This window comes from Schistocerca piceifrons, chromosome 7, assembly GCF_021461385.2.
Source record: "Schistocerca piceifrons isolate TAMUIC-IGC-003096 chromosome 7, iqSchPice1.1, whole genome shotgun sequence".
Classification (NCBI taxonomy): domain Eukaryota; kingdom Metazoa; phylum Arthropoda; class Insecta; order Orthoptera; family Acrididae; genus Schistocerca; species Schistocerca piceifrons.
In genome coordinates, this window is record NC_060144.1 from 368,511,896 (window position 1) to 368,536,906 (window position 25,011).

At 40.2% G+C, this 25,011-nt stretch overlaps 1 protein-coding gene across 3 annotated transcripts in view; it reads right to left on the reverse strand.

Moving 5' to 3' along the window:
* Positions 1 to 25,011, reverse strand: part of LOC124805069 (T-complex protein 11-like protein 1) — a 140,797-nt gene that overhangs the window by 70,915 nt on the left and 44,871 nt on the right. For all 3 annotated transcript variants that reach the window (XM_047265494.1, XM_047265495.1, XM_047265496.1), the window contains one exon: positions 13,093 to 13,272. In XM_047265494.1, coding sequence (XP_047121450.1) covers positions 13,093 to 13,272 — 180 coding nt within the window. The remainder of the gene's footprint in view (positions 1 to 13,092; positions 13,273 to 25,011) is intronic.

Here is a 25,011-nt window from a genome sequence, read left to right on the forward strand (position 1 = left end):
AAATATGGCATTTCCTCTTCCGTGTTCCACATCTTTTGGCATACTGGCAGCTCCTCATGACACACAAGAAGGTCAATTGTTAATAGCCATCCGTGTTCCACATCTTTTGGCATACTAGCAGCTCCTCATGACACACAAGAAGGCCAATTGTTAAAAGCCAATGTCCCACTCTGAGCCTTGTAAGTGCTACTTCTTCAGCCCATTGTGGTCAGAACGAGGTAAGTTACAGTCACATTGAAGATTTCACTGACAACAGCTTATTGCTCTGCACTCTCAGCCACTGAGCTTCCCACTGACATGTGGTCTTCCAGATCACTATGTAGTAATCACTCACAGGGGAACTGAACAGTGAGCAGGAGGTTGAAAGGAGCAAGCAGCCACATCAGCAAATTCATTTTCATGGGTACCTACTGGCCCAGAAAATTATTTTCTTTTCTTGCAAACAACATAACTAATAAGAACAAAGGCACTTTGGGAATCAAAGCAGATGATGAATTTCTTGCTACAATGCCATCTCATCTGCTCCAGTGCCCTCAGGATGGCAAACAGTGATGCACAGTGAACTGAAACCTGCACTGGGAGCCCTGTCCTAGGGTCACATTCTGGGAACATGATACAGCAACCGATAAAGTCCCCTCACCTAGACCCATCAGTGTAAACATGAACAGAACCAGGACTGAAATTTTCATGATCAAAGTTCCTGGCAGACTGAAACTGTGTGCCGGACTGAGACTCGAACCTGGGACCTTTGACTTATGTGGCTAGGCAATGCCTCCGCAATACTCTTTCTTCCGGGACTGTTAGATCCAACATTTTGCACGAGAATTTCTGCAAAGTTTGGAAAGTAGGAGATGAGGAACTGGCGAAAGTATAGCTGTGAGGATGGGTTGTGAGTCGTGTTTGAGTAGTCCACTTGTAAAGCACTTGCCCATGAAAGGCAAAGGTCCAGAGTTTAAGTATTGGTCTGGCACAGTTTCCATCTGCCAGTAAGTTTCATATCAATGCATACCCACTGCAGAGAGAAAAGTTCATTCTGGAAACATCCCTCAGGCTGGGGGTAAGCCATGCATCTGCGATACCTTCTTAAAGGAGTGCTAGTCCTGCAAGTATCGCAGAATTTCTGTGAAGTTTGGAAGGTACGAGATATGGTAGTGGCAGAAGTAAAGCCTTGAGGACAGGTTATGAGTTGTGCTGGGGTAGCTCAGTTGGCCGGGCACTTACCTGCGAAAGGCAAATGTTCGAGTTCGAGTCTCAGTTCGACAAACTATTTTAATCTGCCGTGAAGTTTTTCATTACTAGAATATGGATGGCAATTTAGAACCTTGTAACATTTAGTTTCACAAATATTATCTGGGGGTACAATTCCTCCTGCACACATTCGATTTAAAAATTATCCTGTGTTCTTTAGTAGTCTGGGGAACCCTACCCCGACTCTGTATTTGTACCTTAATTCCATCCACCAATAATAACTGAAGATTCTTCCTCGGATGAATCTCAAATGGCAATATTGCCATGGATGGGTGTGGAACAGACTTTGCAGTAGTGGCTGGGCAACAAACGTGGAACAAAAAGAGCCCTATATGCTTGACGTAGAATGAGGGGAAGATGTAGAATAGAATCCGCTGATGACAATCTAGGACCCTTGTGCCTCAGATATTTCAGCTTTTCCTTCAAAGTAAGAATGGTACCCCCAATTTTAAAACAGTTAAATTAAACTTACTTTTCTTTTTCAGCCCTGTATCAGGCCATGGCATCTAAAGTGCATTTCATGGGGAAGTTGGGACAATGAAGATGTTCATGTCCTGGACTTCTCCAATCACATTTGTTGTCTATGTCTTTGAAGCCTCATTTAATAAGATTTGTTATGACTAGTGTTACACCTGTTCTGATGCAATTCAGTTTTCTCCCAATCTTCCAGCTTGATATATTGCTGTTGGGAATCTCTTGTGAGGCAGGGTAGGCCTTACGCGGCTCATTTAGCTCAGTACAGAGTCTCTGCCAGGTGCAATTATTCACAATACAGGATTTTAGAATCTTGTCATTTTATATGGCTTCCCAAGTGGTATGGGTTTCATGCATCCTACTGTGAGCCTGCATGTGTCATTTAGGCTTGCATTGTCCTTTTGTGGCATATGCAAATCTGGATTGTAAAGGACATGCATATTCCATAGTGGAAAACAAAGTTCTTGGGCAGTTGTTATGGCTCCCCATTTACTACTTGCTAGTTTCCTAAGATGATGTTCCTGGTAACAATCTTTTTGCAGGTGTTATCACAATGATATTTGTATGTCAGTGATCTATCCAGCATAACATCCAGGTATGTCAGAGTTTGTCTAAGAGGTTTGGTTTGAGGGAGTTCTCTAGCTGCTATTCAGAAACGAGATGTTTGACAAGTTTTCCAATTTCCCTTCTACTTTCCTAAAGCTCTTTTCTTGAGGTAATAACCAAATCATAGACATACAAGTAATGGGTAATATGGTCTGATGTTGGTTGGTCATTTATCTATAGATTAAATAAAAAAGAAGCCATAACATTTCACAGGGTGAGACCATTCTATTGCCAATGCCATTGATTTTTCCTACCCTCCACCGTTACATAAAACTGTCAGTTTTGTAATAGAGATTCAATAATTTTTGTGAGCTGATGATCCTTAAATGTGTTGCAAAGTTTATCTTTGAGCATTTATGGTTGATAGTGCAGAAAACCCTTACTCTATTTGTTGTGTAATGGATGGGATTTGACTGGTGCATGACTTTCCAGGTTTGAATTGAGCATGTTGGGGAATGAGCTATTGGTCTGCGCTATTTGCTAACTTCTGTTTGGCCCTTCCTTCTAATGGAATACAGTCTGCTTTCATTATTCGTTTGGGAATTCTGTCATCTGCTATCCTTTCCATATATCTTAACCAGGGTATTCTTTGAAATTTAATTCATTTTGTTGTATTTCATTTTTATACCTTACTCTCCAACCTTCTGTCTCTCTCACAGGCTCATAATTTTTTTTGCAGGATTTTTTTTTTGCTCTTAGGTTGTTCATATCTGCTTTTGTCATTATCGACATTCCTGACCAATATGTAACAACTGGGTGTGCAAGGTAATAATATACTCTTAACTTGATTGTCCTTGTAATTAGAGAATTTTTAAATACCTGTAGGTTCACAGAACCTCTGATTTACCTGAATCTAATCTGGGTTGTGCACAAAACGTTGTAATGCACATATTATTGAAAGTAATGCTACTTCTTGTTTTCTACAGGCTACGCATGTGCCTTTTGGTGCTGAGGAAGTAATTCTTCAAAGGCATTAGGTGTTGTGACACACATTGTACCTAGCCATGGCTGATGCCCTTGGTTATAATTAAAAAGCTCTGCTGTCCAATTCAGATTTGTGGCAATCTTTCAGTGCTTAATCTAACATATGAGGGGTGTTCAATGTGGAAAACAAAACAATTGTTTTCTTGGCCACTTTTGGTTCAAAATAACTGTAATTTTGTTTGCAACATGCTTAAACATTCCCTCACCACCACACATATTTTCAGTATCTCCTAGTACATGGCAGCACTATAACCAGTTATTATAGATAGAAGTATGCTAAGTCTCTGGGCAAAGTGTCTATCGTAAACAGAACAAGGAGAAGGAAATCTGTCTGATTTCCCACATGCAGGCCAGCTGCACACAGCTGTGATGCCTGCAATGTTGCAACATGTGAACACTCTTATTCGAGGTGACTGATGAAAAACTATCAAGCAACTCTGTTCTCAACTTGACATCTCTGTTAATAGTGCTGGAGTACTAGTTTACCAGATCACACATTCAAAGGTTTGTGACTGATAGGTTTCTCGGAGCCTAACTGAAGAGCATAAAGTTTAAGGAAGGAACATATGTGCCAAATAGCTTACTTGGCTGATGGTGACCATTTCTTGTCAAACACTGACACATGTCACGAAACACAGATTTACCACTTTTAGCCTGAAACAAAACGGTAACTGATGGAGCTCCACGACACAATGTATCTATTGAAATAAAAGTTCAGAACAGTACCATCAACTGGTAATGCCTGTAGGCTTCAAGGACTGGATGGGTTATCCTGTTCGATGTTTTCTCTTACAGTCAAATGACAAACTCCAAAGTATTTTGTGAGAATCAGGAAATTGAAGAAATAATTACAACATTCATGGTTACAAAAATGCAAACACTGTTGTCCTACAAGGTGCATTCAAGTTCTAAGGCCTCCGATTTTTTTTCTCTGGACTGGAAAGAGATAGAAACATGCGCATTGTTTTAAAATGAGGCCGCATTCATTGTCAATACGTCCCAGAGATGGCAGCACCGTACGGCAGATGGAATTTTACCACCAGCGGCGAGAATGAGAACTGTTTTAAATACTTAAAATGGCGACGTTTTCCTTACTTGAACAGCGTGCAATCATTCGTTTTCTGAATTTGTGTGGTGTGAAACCAATTGAAATTCATCGACAGTTGAAGGAGACATGTGGTGATGGAGTTATGGATGTGTCGAAAGTGCGTTCGTGGGTGCGACAGTTTAATGAAGGCAGAACATCGTGTGACAACAAACCGAAACAACCTCGGGCTCGCACAAGCCGGTCTGAGGACATGATCAAGAAAGTGGAGAGAATTGTTTTGGGGGATCGCCGAATGACTGTTGAACAGATCACCTCCAGAGTTGGCATTTCTGTGGGCTCTGTGCACACAGCCCTGCATGACGACCTGAAAATGTGAAAAGTGTCATCCAGGTGGGTGCCACGAATGCTGACGGACGACCACATGGCTGCCCGTGTGGCATGTTGCCAAGCAATGTTGACGCGCAATGACAGCATGAATGGGACTTTCTTTTCGTCGGGTGTGACAATGGATGAAACGTGGATGCCATTTTTCAATCCAGAAACAAAGCGCCAGTCAGCTCAATGGAAGCACACAGATTCACCGCCACCAAAAAAATTTCGGGTAACCGCCAGTGCTGAAAAAATGATGGTGTCCATGTTCTGGGACAGCGAGGGCGTAATCCTTACCCATTGCGTTCCAAAGGGCACTACGGTAACAGGTGCATCATACAAAAATGTTTTGAAGAACAAATTCCTTCCTGCACTGCAACAAAAATGTCCGGGAAGGGCTGCACGTGTGCTGTTTCACCAAGACAACGCACCCGCATATCGAGCTAACGTTACGCAACAGTTTCTTCGTGATAACAACTTTGAAGTGATTCCTCATGCTCCCTACTCACCTGACCTGGCTCCTAGTGGCTTTTGGCTTTTTCCAACAATGAAAGACACTCTCCGTGGCCGCACATTCACCAGCCATGCTGCTATTGCCTCAGCGATTTTCCAGTGGTCAAAACAGACTCCTAAAGAAGCCTTCGCCGCTGCCATGGAGTCATGGCGTCAGTGTTGTGAAAAATGTGTACGTCTGCAGGGCGATTACGTCGAGAAGTAACGCCAGTTTCATCAATTTCGGGTGAGTAGTTAATTAGAAAAAAAATCAGAGGCCTTAGAACTTGAATGCACCTCGTACTCCATGATAGCTTGAGACCAAACACAAGCCTGTGCATCCAAGTGCAAAGTTAAATGTATGTCCTAAATAACAATTAAATGGTATATGTATCATAGACGGGGGAGGAGATGGACAGAGGGGGAGCAGGAAACTGATGAAGAGAGGTGGGAGTAGTAGATGGACCGAGGAGGGGAGGAGCAGACTACAGTGATAGGAGGGAGGAGGAGATGGGCAGAGAGAGGGGCAGGAAATGAATAGAAAGTGGGTGGGTGGGGGAAAGAGGTAAAGGCAGTGGACAGAAGAGGGGGAGGCAAGAATAGAAGGACAGAGAAAACAGGAAAGAAGAGATGGTTAGTGAGAGGAGGGAGGAGCAGATGGGCTAATAGAAGATAGGAATAAATAAATACCTGGGCAACACCATTTTTCTCAGCTAGTCACAAATAAAACGATCTCGCTTTGAGAAAAGAAATGTACTGAATGACCCTCATGTGTGTTTATCCAGTACTGTGTCCAAAAAAACTACATGCCTAATTATCAGGAGACCTGATATAATTAGCTGAAGATTCCTCATAATTAACCTCAGTTGCAGAATAAAAACTATTTATTGATAGCAGTATGCCTTTCGGGATGTTGAAATATAATAGATTACCTTTTGGCATTGTGAGTGTTCCAGTAATATTACAAAAATACTTAGAGTAGTTTATACATACGGTGCCACCAGCTGTGAACCATTCAGATGACATTACAGTCACTGGGTCTACCCTGTAGCATCACCTTAAAATTTTCACACAGTTATTTAATAGGCTCTACATATCACTGTATATTTGCTTGAGCCAACATTGAGAAGAAGTCTGTAATACCATTACTAATCAGGTTATTTGTATCTTGCATGACAGTGCCACAGAATCTACAGATGATGATATGTTACACCTGACTTTAGGAAACAACATTGTCTAAAAAAAACTTCTGCCAAACATGCATGTTGTGCAGCTGATATACATCTACATCTACATGGATACTCTGCAAATCATGTTTAAGTGCCTGGCAGACGCTTCATCGAACCACCTTCACAATTCTCTATTATTTCAATCTTGTATAGTGGGTGGAAAAAAATGAACACCTATATCTTTCCGTAATAGCTACAATTTCCCTTATTTTATCTTGATCGTTCCTCCCTATGCAGGTCGGTGTCAACAAAATATTTTCGCATTCGGGGGAGAAAGTTAGTGATTGGAATTTCGTGAGACGATTCCGTCACAACGAAAAAAGCCTTTATTTTAATGATGTCCAGCCCAAATCCTGTATCATTTCTGTGACACTCTCTCCCATATTTCGCGATAATACAAAATGTGCTGCCCTTCTTTGAACTTTTTCGATGTACTCTGTCAGTCCTATCTGGTAAGGATCCCACGTTGTGCAGCAGTTTTCTAAAAGAGGACGGACAAGTGTAGTGTGGGCAGGTTCCTTAGTGGACCTGCTACATTTTCTAAGTGTCCTGCCAATAAAACACGGTCTTTGGTTAGTCTTCCCCACAACATTTTCTGTGTGTTCCTTCCAATTTAAGTTGTTCGTAATTGTAACACCTAGGTATTTAGTTGAATTTACGGCTTTTAGATTAGACTGATTTATCGTGTAACCGAAGTTTAACGATTTCCTTTTAGCACTCATGTGGATGACCTCACACTTTTTGTTATTTAGGGTCAACTGCCACTTTTCGCACCATTCAGATATCTTTTCTAAATCATTTTTCAGTTTGTTTTGATCTTCTGATGACTTTATTAGTCGATGAACGACAGTGTCATCTACAAACAACCGAAGACGGCTGCTCAGATTGTCTCCAAAATCGTTAATACAGATAAGGAACAGCAAAGGGCCTATAACACTACCTTGGGGAACGCCAGAAATAACTTCTGTTTTACTCGATGACTTTCCGTCAGTTACTACAAACTGTGATCTCTCTGACAGGAAATCACAAATCCAGTCACATAACTGAGACGATATTCCACAAGCATGCAATTTCACTATGAGTGGCTTGTGTGGTACAGTGTCAAAAGCCTTCCGGAAATCCAGAAATACGGAATCAATCTGAAATACCTTGCCAATAGCACTCAACACTTCATGTGAATAAAGAGATAGTTGTGTTTCACAGGAACGATGTTTTCTAAACCCATGTTGACTGTGTGTCAATATATCGTATTCTTCGAACACAATATATGTTCTAAAATCCTGCTGCATAGCGACGTTAACGATATGGGCCTGTACTTTAGTGGATTACTCCTACTACCTTTCGTGAATATTGGTGTGACCTGTGCAACTTTCCAGTCTTTGGGTATGGACCTTTCGTCGAGTAAACGGTTGTATATGATTGTTAAGTATGGAGCTAATGCATTATCATCCGAAAGGAACCTAATTGGTATACAGTCTGGACCAGAAGACTTGCTTTTATTAAGTGATTTGAGTTGCTTCACTATTTCGAGGATATTTACTTCTACATTACTCATGCTGACAGCTGTTATCAATTCGAATTCTGGAATATTTACTTCATCTTCTTTTGTGAAGGCATTTCGGAAGGCTGTGTTTAGTGATTCTGCTTTGGCAGCACTGTCTTCGATAGTATCGCCATTGCTATCATGCAGAGAAGGCATTGATTGTTTCTTGCCACTAACATACTTCACATACGACCAGAATCTCTTTGGATTTTCTGCCAGGTTTTGAGACAAAGTTTCGTTGTGGAAACTGTTATAGGCATCTCGCATCGAAGTCCGCGCTAAATTTCGGGCGTCTGTAAAAGATCGTCAATCTTGGGGATTTTGCGTCTGTTTAAATTTGGCATGTTTGTTTAGTTGTTTCTGCAACAGTGTTCTAACCCGTTTCGTGTACCAAGGAGGATCAGCTCCGTCATTTGTTAATTTATTTGGTATAAATCTCTCAATTGCTGCCAATACTATTTCTTTGAATTTAAGCCAAATCTGGTCTACATTTATATTATTACTTTGGAATGAGTGGAGATTGTCTCTCAGGAAGGCGTCAAGTGAATTTTTATCTGCTTTTTTTGAATAGGTATATTTTTCGACAATTTGGGGATTACAGTATTCAGTCTCGCTATGCCAACCTTGTGTTCACTAATTCCTGAATTGGTTTTGATGCTCGTTATTAACTCAGGATTATTTGCTGCTAAGAGGTCAAGTGTGATTTCACAACAATTTACAATTCACATGGGCTCATGAACTAACTACTCTAAATAATTTTCAGAGAATGCGTTTGGCACAATTTCGGATGATATTTTATGCGTACCTCCGGAATTAAACATGTATTTTCACCAACATATTGAGGGTAAATTAGTCACCACCAACTATTATCGTATGAGTCGGGTACATGTTTGAAATCAAACTCAAGTTTTCTTTGAACCTTTCAGCAACTGTATCATCTGAACTGGGAGGTCGGTAAAAGGATCCAATTATTATTTTATTCCGGTTGCCAACATTGACCTCTGCCCATACTAACTCACAGGAAGAATATACTTCAATTTTGCGACAAGATAAACTACTTCTGACAGCAACAAACACGCCACCGCCAACCGTGTTTAGCCTATCCTTTCGGAACACCATTAGGTTCTTAGCAAATATTCCGGCTGAGCTTATATCTGGCTTTAGCTAGCTTTCAGTGCCTATAACGATTTGAGCATCAGTGCTTTCTATTAATGCTTGGAGCTATGGTACTTTCCCAACACAGCTACGATAATTTACAACTGTTATACCAAAGGTTCCTGTATCTACGTTCTTCCTGTGTTCATCCTGCACCCTTTGTGACTGAAGCCCTTCTTGTGTTTTCCCGAGACCCTCTAACCCAAAAAACTGCCCAGTCCACGCCACACAGCCCCTGCTACCCATGTAGCCACCTCCTGCATATAGTGGAAACCTGACCTTTTCAGCGGAGCCCAAAACCCAACCACCTTTTGGTGCAAGTCGAGGAATCTGCAGCCTACATGGTCGCAGAACCGTCTGAGATTCTGATTCAGACCCTCCACTTGGTTCTGTACCAGAGGTCCCAATGGGTCCTGTTGACTATGCTGCAAATGGTCAGCTCTGCTTTCATCTTGCAAGCAAGACTGGCAGCCTTTACCACTTCTGTTAGGAGGACTCTAACGTGCTGGACGTCCGTTGGATCCCCCACAGCCGGCCCACAACACTGGTGCCCATACACTGCAGCCTCAAGCTGTGTAACCAAAGCCATCACAGCCTGAAGCTGAGAGCGAAGTGTCACCAACTTTGCTCACTTCTGCACACAACAATTGCAGTCCCTGTCCATACTAAAGGCCACGGAAAACTAAACTTTGCAGATAAATGGACTATCGGCACGTGCTGCGCAACTCTACAGTAGGCCCTGACGAAAACGCACAAACTGTTTCTAGTAATAAGAAGATATTCAGAAACCTATCAACCGAAGCACTCAGGTGAAACTAATTAATTTGCCCCTGATTAGGAACTTTTAATATGTCACAAAATTGGTTTACTTTCCAACACAAACAAAAACGCAACAACTGTGTCTATTAGATATTAAATTTACATGCAGAAGCACAAGAAACTGAACTATTAAAGCACACAGATATAATAAAATTCGCTCCTGGTTAGGAACTCATAGTTGATAAAAGCCGTTTACTTCCCTGTTGCTGCGTCTGTCTTGGTCGGCTACTGCTGCCCATAATTTCAAATGATAAAGCTATGTGAAGAACCTTGCTTGAATTAGGGTTATACTGTTTAAGAAAGCTAGCAAGAACTTCCTTGCCATGTGCTACACACATCACCACATTCTAGGTTAAAGATTTGGTATAACTTGTATTATACTGTGAGTGTAGAAAATTTCAGTCAACTAAGACAGGGTAGGTTGGTCGACCAGGATTGATATTGTAGCAGAATCAAATAAAAAATGTAATTAAATTATAAAAAAAGTCAGTAATAAAGAGATTATTTAATCATATAAATGAGAGTTTATATCTATATTTAAATGTGATGAATTGGATGTCTTGATACTTGTGGATACAGTCCTACAATACCATCATTTAGTTCCCAATTGCAGCACAATTCAGCCAGCCAGCTTCATAAAGAGTATTTTTTTTTTAAATACAGAACTGTTCTCTATGGTTACAAGTTCTGCTAATTTGTTATGACAGTACCTTTCATCTCTTATTTTGTATAAGAGGTGATGATGTATGAATTGTTTGTCAGTTCCTGTGTAGAAGTTCGATTGCCATGTAGTTGTATGGATTTCATTTCCTTGCTGCAGAATTCTTTTTCTGTAAGGCTCTTTTGGGATACAACTTGAAATAATTTCTGATATTCATTTTTCTCTTTTGTAACTCCCTTATTATTTCCTTTCATGGAAGTACATATTTTTAATACAAATTTCAGAGCAGAAAGCAAAATTGCAATTATACACACTACGACGTGACATTGCTTCCCATTTCCTTACTGCTTTGGTAACTGATGACTCATGACTGACAGTCCATGATGTCTGCCTGCACTCAAGAAGCATAACAAGAAGAGCTGAGCTCAGAGATATACCTGTATTATTGAAAGATAACTCATAAATCATTCTTAATCTGTGATGCATGGTTTTCTCTGGCCATCTCATGGTCAAGTTAAATATATCTCTCTACTATTTCAGATTATTTAATTTAATTAAATTTCATTGAGAAAATAAAAGTAAGAATAGGAATAATTGCCAAGATAATTTCTCATCCAGGTCTAGATAATTATTTCTTGTCATTTGCGATCTGAAGTCCTACTTCAATATGAGTGGTTCACTTTCTTCTGACACCAGTTGACACATAGACTAGCAGCCACAACACATGTTTGAGTTTCAAAACCAAAAGATTCTATGAGTGGTCGTCATTTGTGAACCATCCTGTAACTGTAACTAAAAGAGACAATAACAGGACAGATTGAAAGTGGGTATCAGAAAGGTTATTAGCCTGCAAAACAACAGTTTCCATTGAACCTCAAATAGCAGAAATGTAGGTGCTGGTGTACAAACCATTGGTGTTGATGCCAACTGGCAGACTGTTGTCTCCCTCAGCTATGCACCTCACCAAATTGTTCTGCTACTTATGTAGTATCTTGAACTACCACTGAATTTGTTCTTGTTGTCGCTGCTGTTGCAACATCAGCAACTGTAGCATCAGCTGCTGCTGCCTTTTTCAATGAACTATGTATCCATGAAGTGCAATCAACACACAACAGTTTCCTTCCTGCCACATATGTGTCATATCTTAAGACAATCTAGAGAGGTCACTGCTACTAATCAAAATAAATGCAAAGTCAATGGCTGAAATGCAGTCGAGAGTAAATAACATGACTGCAAGAAATATGAGCACAAATCAGTACAAATGAAAAAAAGCCAGATTATTATTAAACAACACAACATGAAACAAGAGTTCCAAATCAAATTCCGGATGCTGAAGGAAGAGGTAACACTTGCATTCATTACTCAGCATAATGAAGGCTTCACAGAAGAGGTTCAAAATGCCAACCTGCTCCCAGGCTGTGTGTTTGTATCCTGTAGAGGTTCAAAGAACACCCTTATGTGATGTGTTTGTTGTAACCCCTAGTGGTAGCAGCCAAAAGTGGAACTACATGCCTCACAAATAATATTGCTGCCACTTTAAGAGTCGTTTCCCACATTGCTGAAGTGGTTGCGTATTAGACCGGTAACAAATGGCTACACACAAAAATCAGTAGACAAAGCTCAGCAGAGAAGAAAACAGTAGGCAAGAAAGCACAAGAAGAGAGAGCACTACAAAAATTTACTTTCTGTCATCTATAAAGAATGTGATAAATTGTTAGGGATTTTTCAATGTAAAAATTTAAAGCCCATTTTTTACAGCAACCACAAAGTAAAATCTATTTTGATGGATAAGAGACTAGCCAGAACCAACACAGCTGTGTATGAAATTAGGTGAAGTGTGATAAAGGGTACACAGAGGAGACAGGTCATGCAGTTAAAAAATGACATGTATGCCTCAAACAATGAAGAATGTCAGTCACAGCTGCATGCAGTAAATAATGTACTCAGGATATAGGCTTCGCTAATGATGGCAATGTAGCAAAAATACGTTATGAACACAAATGGTAATGTTAGAGGGGCAGGTCCGAACAGTTATAAGCATGACAGTGACTCTAAATACCAGTGAATTCTTCCACCTATCACCGCAACTTTACTTAATATACAATTATACACACCTATGGTAATGAACTTATTTAGTGCCAGAATTTCCCACATTTATGTTGAAATGGCAAAGGCCACAGCAAGAAGGCCTTGATGTTGGATCATAAGAGCCAACAATAAAGATGTACTACCATTTGTTTTCCACAGCACATCCTACCCTAGATATCACTGCTTCATTAAATTACTCATCAATAATGCTGTATGCTGTGACTGATTAGTCTCTCTCTCTCTCTCTCTCTCTCTCTCTCTCTCTCTCTCCCCCCCCAGCCCCCCCGCTTCTCTCTCTCTCTCTCTCTCTCTCTCTCTCTCTCTCTCTCTCTGTGTGTGTGTGTGTGTGTGTGTGTGTGAAGAAGAGGTTACTGACCTGTCTTCTGGTGGATCTAGTCTTTGCAACTCAAAATTTTTATCAACTGCAATTTCATGAGCAAGCGCCATGTTATTCAATCCTTTTGCAGCTTGCATAATCTCTTCCAGTGAGACAAACTTCGGTGGTGATGCTGCGATACCTGGTACTGGTAAAGCATATCCTGGTGTAATCCTCAATCTGCAAATGAAATGCCAGTAAATATACTAAATAAATAAGGAAATTAATATTTTATTATCAGTCTTAAGCAGGAAAATGAAGAGTAGACTGACACAAATGAAAAGATAGCTACATAAAAATTTTACAAATGATACTGGGAATAACAAACAAAAATATTTTTTTCATCATTAACCCTTTTCTGAAAGCTGAATGGACAAGCAGACTTACTGTGTGCACTACTTTGTAAATAAAAGTCAGATAACCCAGTAAAAGCATACCTCAGGTACATTTATGAAGAGAAGGAACAGAATAAAAAATGGCAGTACACACTGAGCAAAAAGCACATCAATGTACGCAGTCAACAAAAGATAGAAGAAACACTGAAAACAGTAAAAACTTCTTTTTAAACGGAAGATAAACAAAACTGCAGAGAGAGAATGAAGTAAGTGAATAACAGTTGGAGGATATTGACAAATAGTAAAACAAATTGATACTGAACAGAGACTTCTAGTCTAAATGGAGAGAAGCACATGTTGCAAGTGATATTGTAAGAATTGGGAGTAGAAGATTTAGTCCAAGACTGCTTTAGGGAAGTGTTACAAAAAAAGCATCACAAACCTTTATTTCAGTTAAAAGTGATGTCACTAGTTTATTAAGGTGATCATACGTAACTTTTCCCTTGGCAGTACGCTCTAAAATTTTGAAAATTCTTAAGAGCCAGCTTTTTATCTGAAGTTAGAGACAGGGAGGTTACAAGAAAGATCATCCAGACTAGTAATGTCAGCTGTACTCAACACTGAATCTCAACAGAAGATAAACAAGTAAATTATAATCTGATTGTTGCCATTAGAAAGTAGTACAGTTATTGAAGTGTTCCTAAAAACAACCAAATTAATCATTTGGATACTGCTGTTTACAAGTTCATATTTATAACAATTTAACATGTCATGAAGATTCTACGATAAAGTCTATTGACCAAATTTGAACATTCTATTACTGCTCTAAAGTTCAATTTTAGAGCTTTCCCAGTGACAGTAATACAATCATGCCTAGGAAATGTAAATGTTAAGTAGTGAAAACTCTCAGAGTAATTAAGATATGTTTTAGACTAATTACACTCATAAAAATTAATGTATGCATGTACATGATGTATGTACCACATCTCCACCTAAAACTTTGTACACATACCATTAACTGTCTGGAAGGAATCATTGTGGGGATAAGAACCATGTACCTATCAACGGATGGGGATAAAAAAGAACTATGTCCACAACAAGAACTACGTTCACAACACAAAATTACCCATAATTTATTCATTCAGTATTTGAGAGTGAGAGTGCTTAATGACTTGCAGCAACTTTATACTTAATTTCTAATCTTTAAGAAACTTTTTCTTGTTGATAACCCGAACAAAATGATGAAAGCGAAAAAGTTCGTCGCTTACTACATTTTTGCTGTTTCTTAAAGTAAAACTGCCAAATCACACATGGTGTTTTAATTTATTATGTCTTTACAACTAACTGTATTTGTGACTCATTTCACAGCACACAGTTTTCACATACACCACTGAATGAACTTGCAAAATTACACCCTTGTATAACACATAGTTCAGGACATATAATGTCATAGTACTGAGATGCATGACAAACTGCTGCATCATGCATGACATTCAAATTTATTACTTCTTTCTACTAACCCTATTTGTAAGACATTTCCCAGACATTATCCACATATGGCACTGAATGTATCTACAAAATTATGTCACTGTACAAAGTTCAGGGCATGTGTAGACACAGACATTGAGCTGCATGAAAGCGAAACTGTAGGGCAAAATTCCAAAATTCTTGAGGGACGTAAGTGACATATGTGTGAAATATATCAAGTATAAGTGAAATATAAGTGTGTATGCGGACAAATCCATGGGTAAAAAAACCCCTCCTAAACCCCTGGATTGATTCCAACCAAACTTTGTGCACCCGTTACTTGCTACTGGTATTGCCTGTGGTCAAAATTTGACCAACTGTGTCAGTGGTGTTGATCTTTGATAGAAAATACTGTGTGTCTTAGAAATAATTCTTTGAGTTCTCTTTAATTGTTTGATCATTTGAAGGAAAACTGCATTGTAAAATAAATTTTGTTTTGATGGTGGCAAATTAACTTTTCCCTGATGGCAACACAATTTGAATGCTTTTGTACGAGGGCGGTTCAGAAAGTAACCTCCGATTGGTCACAGTGCGGGTTGTGGGGGGAGTAGCGACGCCATCTGTGCGTTCACGCACTCAACAGGTCAGTCGGCATCAAGCCGTGGTCGAGTGAACGTCGTACCTGCGCTAGTTTAGTTTTTGTGGCAGTTTGAAATGTGTGCTGCAATAGAAAACCCCGCCAAATGTGAAGTGCGTGCTGTCATAAGGTTTTTTACAGCCAAAGGATATTCTGCAGCAGCTATTCATCGTGAGCTTTGTGCCGTGTACGGACCAAGAGTTATGAGTGAAGGAGTTGTCTGTGAATGGGTACGTTTATTTAAAAGTGGACGAGAAAACGTTCATGATGAAGAGAGGAGTGGTAGACCATCATTGGTGACTGACAAACTCGTTCAGACAGTTGATGCAAAAGTTCGTGAAAATCGACGTTTCTCAATGTCAGAGTTGTCTACTGGTTTTCCACAGATTTCTAAGACTCTCTTGTACGAGATAGTGACAGCAAGATTGGGTTACCGTAAGTTCTGTGCACGATGGGTGCCCAAAATTTTTACCGACCACCACAAAACTCAAAGAATGGCCTCTGCATTAGACTTTCTGTCACGTTATGAGGACGAAGGAGAACCACTGTTAAACAGAATCGTGACCGGTGATGAAACCTGGATTAAGTACGTGAACCCTGAGACAAAAGAACAATCAAAGATGTGGGCACATTCAAATTCGCCTACCAAACCAAGAAAAGCCTCGCAAGATTTTTCTGCCAGAAAACTGATGGCAATGGTGTTTTGGGATGCCAAAGGGGTGTTGTTGGTTGAATTCATGGAACGTGGTACGACCATTAATCAAGACGTGTACTGTGAAACAATAAAAAAGTTACGACGGGCTATACAGAACAAACGCCGTGGTATGCTGACTTCCGGTATCGTTTTTTTTGCACGATAACGCCCGTCCTCACTCTGCTCGCAGAACGACGGCCCTTCTTGAGTCCTTCAAGTGCGACGTTATCAACCATCCACCTTACAGCCCAGACCTGGTGCCAAGTGATTATCACCTCTTCATGCATTTGAAGAAATGGCTCGGGTCACAGCGGTTTGATGACGACGAAGAGCTCAAAGGTGCGGTCACAGGCTGGCTCCAGGCACAAGCGGGTGACTTTTATGCAGAAGGAATTTCAAAGCTTGTGAAGAGATACGATAAGTGCCTCAATCGCTATGGAGACTATGTAGAAAAATAGTGCAAAGATGTAGTTGTAAGATGTATATATTAAAATATTTTTATTTAATTTGGTGTATTTTTTTAAATCAACCGGAGGTTACTTTCTGAACGGCCCTCGTATAACGTAAAGTCACCTCAGACATAAAATGATTTGCATTACAAGATCTGAACCGTAAGTTCATCAAATCACAATTACAGTTCTCAAAATTATTTGGAATTATTCGTACTACTTTCTCTGTGCAAAAATTCTCTCTCTCTAGCTCTTTGTCTTTCAGTCTGACCCATTAAAGTTCTTCTTCGAGGCATAGCCTAAAGCAAATATAGTTTCCTCATAACAAGGGAAGTCGTAGTTATTCAAAATGAAGAATTTAAAAGTTAGGAACTTACTTCAAATGTACAAAAATGTAAGTGAAATAACAATGCCAATATACAATGTTATTTACAGACTTCAAATGTATAGAAATGTAAGCAAAATAACAGTGGCAATATACAACATTATTTACAGACTTTGTTACTATAATATGTTGATTTTCACTGGTGACATCATTATCAACCTAGAAGCTGTTGCATTGCAGGTGCCTGGTATGCATGATTTACTGCAAATGAACAACGTAAATTTAAAAGCACCCATAATGCGATTTCACGAAATGTTGTTACTTTTGTGTGTCACTTCTATCCTAGCACTTGATAATTGCACAGGGCAGACGTTAGTAGCTCTTCAGTTTATGATATTCAGGACTGGAGATTTTAAAGCATGATAGAGAAGGTAACATAATTATTATGAATGTGAAAGCTTCTATTTCCTTTTACCACTCTAACGGTTGCATACACACATTAGTTTTATTTGTGCACATCTATAGCAATATAATAATTCCAATCCCAAAGAAAGCAGTTGTTGGCAGATGTGAAAATTACCGAACTATCAGTTTAATAAGTCTCAGCTGCAAAATACTAACACGAATTCTTTACAGACGAATGGAAAAACTGGTAGAAGCCGTCCTCGGAGAAGATCAGTTTTGATTCTGTAGAAATATTGGAACACGTGAGGCAATACTGACTCTACGACTTATCTTAGAATTAAGATTACGGAAAGGAAAACCTACGTTTCTAGCATTTGCAGACTTAGAGAAAGCTTTTGCCAATGCTGACTGGAATCCTCTCTTTCAAATTCTAAAGGTGGCAGGGGTAAAATACAGGGAGCGAAAGGCTATTTACAATTTGTACAGAAACCAGATGACAGTTATAAGAGTCGAGGGACATGAAAGGGAAGCAGCGGTTGGGAAGGGAGTGAGACAGGGTTGTAGCCTCTCCCCGCTGTTATTCAATCTGTATATTGAGCAAGCAGTAAAGGAAACAAAAGAAAAATTCAGAGTAGGTATTAAAATCCATGGACAAGAAATAAAAACTTTGAGGTTTGCCGATGATATTGTAATTCTGTGAGACAGCAAAGGACTTGGAAGAGCAGTTGAACGGAATGGACAGTGTCTTGAAAGGAGGATATAATAATGTTACTTAAAATCCGTCTTGATTGCAAATTTATTTATTTATTTATTTATTTTTTTTAATTCATATGACCAGTTTCGGTTCATTCAGAACCATCTTCAGATCTGTAAAAATAATGATACTAATTTACTATTTCACGGAAGCAAATCTTTTTCATCCTATCTAATCAGCATCAAATGTACCAGAACGTACCTGATATTTCAGTTACAGGAGTAACCCGTCCAAATTCAGCAACTTTCACATGCTATGCCACATAAAATTGGTTGGCAGAGTGCACGTCATTTATATTAATTATAACACTATTACCGACAGGTGGCGTCTGGTACATTTGTTACATTCCATTAGCACATACTATATTCAGTAGATCTTTTTTTATATTAAAAATACTTAGTTAAAATATGTAGATGTCAAGGTTAAAATCTGTACTTATCAGAATTAAAAAACGGTAAAATTAACATTTTTATACGATCTAAAAAAAATAGGGCGATTTATATATCTACGGTGCTGGTGTGAACTTGTTTTCCTCTACGGTCTGCTTCCGTGGTTCCCGCCGTTTCGGTGTTGTGCCGCGGTCCATTCAGTCGTCTGATGTCCATCGCCGCGGGCAAGAGGGCCGCACAGGAGGGCCCTAGGAATTTCAGGATTCAGGTGTATATAAGATCAAATGTAATGACTGCTGTAAACAATATATAGGGCAGACTGGTAGGAACTTTGAAACCAGATTCAGGGAGCACACCTACTCTCAAAACAAAACAGCTTTTGGGGTGCATATGGCTGCGACAAAGCACTCAGTCACGGACATTTAACACAATTTAGACATCCTGCATAGAGCTCATAAGGGACGCTTTCTTAACATTTTGGAAGAAATTGAAATATATACCCACAAAAATAAAGATCCGGATTTAATCCTCAACGAGCAAAGCAAATTCAACCATAACGCCTATTTTAGCATTTATGACGACCTACTAAGATGACAACTGTTGGGTGTGGGGATCCAGGCCGAGGGATGAGAGATGGTGCGCGGTGGAGAAGCCGGAAGATGTGTGCAGCACCTGGCGTCGTTGACGGGGCCCTCCTGTGCGGCCCTCTTGCCCGCGGCGATGGACATCAGATGACTGAGCGGACCGTGGCACAACACCGAGATGGCGGGAACCACAGAAGCAGACCATAGAGGAAAACAAGTTCACACCAGCACCATAGATATATAAATCGCCCTATGTTTTTTAGATTGTATAAAAATGATAATTTTACCGTTTTTTAATTCTGATAAGTACAGATTTTAACCTTGACACCTACATATTTTAATTAAGTATTTTTATTATAAAAAAAGATCTGCTGAATACAGTATGTGCAAATGGAATGTAACAAATGTACCAGACGCCACCTGTCGGTAATAGTGTTATAATTAATATAAATGACGTGCACTCTGCCAACCAATTTTATGTGACATAGCATGTGAAAGTTGCTGAATTTGGACGGGTTACTCCTGTAACTGAAATATCAGGTACGTTCTGGTACATTTGATGTTGATTAGATAGGATGAAAAAGATTTGCTTCCATGAAATAGTAAATTAGTATCATTATTTTTACAGATCTGAAGATGGTTCTGAATGAACCAAAACCGGTCATTTGAATTAAAAAAAAAAAAAAAAAAAAAAAAAAAAAAAAAAAAAAATAAAAAAATAAAAAAATAAAAATAAAAATAAAAAAAAAATGCAATCAAGACGGATTTTGAGTAACATTTTAATATCACTGATTACTGTTATCCCATAAGACATTATGTCTGTTTTTGCAAAGGAGGATTTAAGATGAGCATCAACAAGAGCAAAACGAGGATAATGGAATGTAGTCGAATTAAATCAGGTGATGCTGAGGGAAATAGATTAGGAAATGAGACAAAGTAGTAAAGGAGTTTTGCTATTTGGGGAGCAAAATAACTGATGATGGTCGAAGTAGAGAGGATATAAAATGTAGACTGGCAATGGCAAGGAAATCGTTTCTGAAGAAGAGAAATTTGTTAACATCGAGTATAGATTTAAGTGTCAGGAAGTCGTTTCTGAAAGTATTTGTATGGAGTGTAGCCATGTATGGAAGTGAAACGTGGACAATAAACAGCTTAGACAAGAAGAGAATAGAAGCTTTTGAAATGTGGTGCTACAGAAGAATGCTGAAGATTAGATGGGTAGATCACATAACTAATGAGGAAGTATTGAATAGAATTGGGGAGAAGAGGAGTTTGTAGCACAACTTGACAAGAAGAAGGGACCTGTTGGTAGGACATGTTCTGAGGCATCAAGGGATCACAAATTTAGTACTGGATGGCAGCGTGGAGGTTAAAAATCGTAGAGGGAGACCAAGTGATGAATACACTAAGCAAATTCAGAAGGATGTAGGTTGCAATAAGTACTGGGAGATGAAGAAGCTTGCACAGGCTAGAGTAGCATTGAGAGCTGCATCAAACCAGTCTCAGGACTGAAGACCACCACCACCACCAACAACAACAACAACATGACAAAGCACCTTTTGAATTTTATAAAGATCATAGGCATCCTTGTACAATTAATATTAAAAATCGGTATTTCAATTTTTGTGTTCACAAATTAATATTATGATGATCTGGTGAGAAATACTGTGGGGTTAAGAACCAGCAACCTCTTACTGGGTTGGGGGTGATAATATGGTGAGAGGTGAGAGAGGGAGGGAGACAGTGGGACAGACCGATGGGAAAGGAGGACATGGACACAGATATGAGAGAGGGGGCAGTGGATATAGAGAGGGGGAGGTCGAAACTGACAGGGAAAGAGGTGAGGAGGGTATGGAGGGGTGGGGGGGGGGAGGATATGGACAGTGTGGGAGAAGGAGATGGGCAGAGTGGGAGGAGGAGATGGGCAGAGAGAGGGGGAGGAGCAGATAGACAGAGAGAGGGGGTTTTTTTAGGTTAGAAAATTCCCTCCGTAGGCCCGACAAGACGCCTCCTGAGACGCGGCAAGGTAGGAGTACGCAAAATGCAACAGGGAGTAACAGTATTAATGTGCTAATAGTAAACAGCAGGAGCGTCTATAGAAAGGTGCCAGAACTGCTCTCATTAATAAATGGTCACAATGCCCATATAGTACTAGGGACAGAAAGTTGGCTGAAACCAGACGTAAACAGTAATGAAATCCTAAACTCAGATTGGAATGTATACTGCAGAGACAGGCTGGACAGTGAAGGGGGAGGCGTGTTTGTAGCGATAAGAAGTGCAATAGTATCGAAGGAAATTGACGGAGATTAGAAATGTGAAATAATTTGGGTGAAGGTCACGGTTAAACCAAGCTCAGACATGGTAATTGGATGTCTCTATAGTCCCCCTGGCTCAGCAGCTGTTGTGGCTGAGCACCTGAAGGATAATTTGGAAAATATTTCGAGTAGATTTCCCCACCATGTTATAGTTCTAGGGGGAGATTTTAATTTGCCGGATATAGACTGGGAGACTCAAACGTTCATAACGGGTGGCAGGGACAAAGAATCCAGTGAAATTTTTTTTAAGTGCTTTATCTGAAAACTACCTTGAGCAGTTAAACAGAGAACCGAATCGTGGTGATAACATATTAGACATTCTGTTGACAAACAGACCCGAACTATTTGAAACAGTTAACGCGGAACAGGGAATCAGCGATCATAAAGCTCTTACTGCATCGATGATTTCAGCCATAAATAGAAATATTAAAAAAGGTAGGAAGATTTTTCTGTTTAGCAAAAGTGACAAAAAGCAGATTACAGAGTACCTGAGGCTCAACACAAAAGTTTTGTCTCAAGTACAGATAGTGTTGAGGATCAGTGGACAAAGTTCAAAACCATCGTACAATATGCGTTAGATGAGCATGTGCCAAGCAAGATCGTAAGAGATGGAAAAGAGCCACCGTGGTACAACAAGCGAGTTAGAAAACTGCTGCAGAAGCAAAGGGAACTTCACAGCAAACATAAACATAGCCAAAGCCTTGCAGACAAACAAAAATTAATCGAAGTGAAATGTAGTGTGAGGAGGGCTATGCGAGAGGCGTTCAATGAATTTGAAAGTAAAGTTCTATGTACTGACTTGGCAGAAAATCCTAAGAAATTTTGGTCTTATGTCAAAGCGGTAGGTGGATCAAAACAAAATGTCCAGACACTCTGTGACCAAAATGGTACTGAAATAGAGGATGACAGACTAAAGGCCGAAATACTAAATGTCTTTTTCCAAAGCTGTTTCACAGAGGAAGACTGCACTGTAGTTCCTTCTCTAGATTGTCGCACAGGTGACAAAATGGTAGATATTGAAATAGACGACAGAGGGATAGAGAAACAATTAAAATCGCTCAAAAGAAGAAAGGCCGCTGGACCTGATGGGATACCAATTCGATTTTACACAGAGTACGCGAAGGAACTTGCCCCCCTTCTTGCAGTGGTGTACCGTAGGTCTCTAGAAGAGCGTAGCATTCCAATGGATTGGAAAAGGGCACAGTCATCCCCGTTTTCAAGAAGGGATGTCGAACAGATGTGCAGAACTATAGACCTATATCTCTAACGTCGATCAGTTGTACAATTTTGGAACACGTATTATGTTCGAGTATAATGACTTTTCTGGAGACTAGAAATCTACTCTGTAGGAATCAGCATGGCTTTCGAAAAAGACGGTTGTGTGAAACCCAGCTCGCGCTATTCGTCCACGAGACTCAGAGGGCCATAGACACGGGTTCACAGGTAGATGCCGTGTTTCTTGACTTCCACAAGGTGTTCAATACATTTCCCCACAGTCGTTTAATGAACAAAGTAAGAGCATATGGACTATCATATCAGACCAATTGTGTGATTGGCTTGAAGAGTTCCTAGATAACAGAACGCAGCATGTCATTCTCAATGGAGAGAAGTCTTCCGAAGTGACAGTGATTTCAGGTGTGCCGCAGGGGAGTGTCATAGGACTGTTGCTATTCACAATATACATAAATTACCTTGTGGATGACATCGGAAGTTCACTGAGGCTTTTTGCAGATGATTCTGTGGTGTATCGAGAGGTTGTAACAATGGAAAATTGTACTGAAATGCAGAAGGATCTGCAGCGAATTGACACATGGTGCAGGGAATGTGAATTGAATCTCAATGTAGACAAGTGTAATGTGCTGCGAATACATAGAAAGATAGATCCCTTATCATTTAGCTACAAAATAGCAGGTCAGCAACTGGAAGCAGTTAATTCCATAAATTATCTGGGAGTACGCATTAGGAGTGATTTAAAATGGAATGATCATATAAAGTTGATCATTGGTAAAGCAGATGCCAGACTGAGATTCATTGGAAGAATCCTAAGGAAATGCAATCCAAAAACAAAGGAAGTAGGTTACAGTACGCTTGTTCACCCACTGCTTGAATACTGCTCGGCAGTGTCGGATCCGTACCAGATAGGGTTGATAGAAGAGATAGAGAAGATCCAACGGAGAGCAGCGCGCTTCGTTACAAGGTCATTTAGTAACCGCGGAAGCGTTACGGAGATGATAGATAAACTCCAGTGGAAGACTCTGCAGGAGAGACGCTCAGTAGCTCGGTACGGGCTTTTGTTAAAGTTTCGAGAACATACCTTCACTGAGGAGTCAAGCAGTATATTGCTCCCTCCAACGTATATCTCGCGAAGAGACCATGAGGATAAAATCAGAGAGATTAGAGCCCACACAGAAGCATACTGACAATCTTTCTTTCCACAAACAATACGAGACTGGAGTAGAAGGGAGAACCGATAGAGATACTCAAGGTACCCTCCGCCACACACCGTCAGGTGGCTTGCGGAGTATGGATGTAAATGTCAATGTAGATGTAGAAGGATATTGACAGAGAGAGGGGGTGGAGGATATTGACAGAGAGAGGGGGTGGAGGATATTGACAGAGATAGGAAAGAGGAGGAGGAGAAGGACAGAGAGAGGTGGGGAGGGGGGGGGGAGGTGGACAGAGAGGGGGGCATAAAGAGTTGGATACAGAGGAGGGGATGTGTTGGTCATAGAGAGAGGGGATGATGAGATGGACACAGAGAGTGAGGATGAGGAGCTGGACAGAGAGAGTGGGGATGAGGAGCTGGACAGAGAGAGGTTGAAGAGTTGGACGTAGAGAGAGGTGATGACGAGATGGACAGAGAGAGTGAGGATGAGGAGCTGGACAGATGGAGGAGGAGGAGGAGGAGGAGGAGACGGACAGGGGGAGGGGGGGGGGGGGCAGCTGATGGGTAGACTGGGGGGCAGGAGGAAATAGACAGAGTATGGAGGGAATTCGGGGGGAGGAGAAGAGATGGATGCAGAGAGGGAGGAGAAAGAGGTAGACATAAAGTAGGGTGGAGGAGATGGGCAGAGGGAGGGGAAGCAGGAGGTGGACTATAAAATTGGAACAAATACATACCTAGGCAATGCCGGGTACTCTGTTAGTATTAATATATTTCAGATGTTATTTATTTTGAGTCACTTCAATATTCATAAATTATTTATTGGATATAATTTACATGACAAAGCATTATTATTGCATTTTCAGTCCTTGTGGCCTAACTTAATCTCAGCTTCTGCAGCAGAAGACTTTGTTATACGTTAAACCACAGTAACTAATCTGAACTGGCACTAGGAATCTCTTTCATCTTATTTCCATTACCTTTCATTAATAAAAACTCAACAATATGAAAAGGGTTGACTGGTACTCACCACATAGAGAAGATGTTGAGTTGCGACAGACACAATGAGAAAACGGCTGACACACACACACACACACACACACACACACACACACACACACACACACATGGTTCAAAAGCTTGAAGTTTAACAAGTTCAGCAGTCTTTTTCATTGTGTCTGT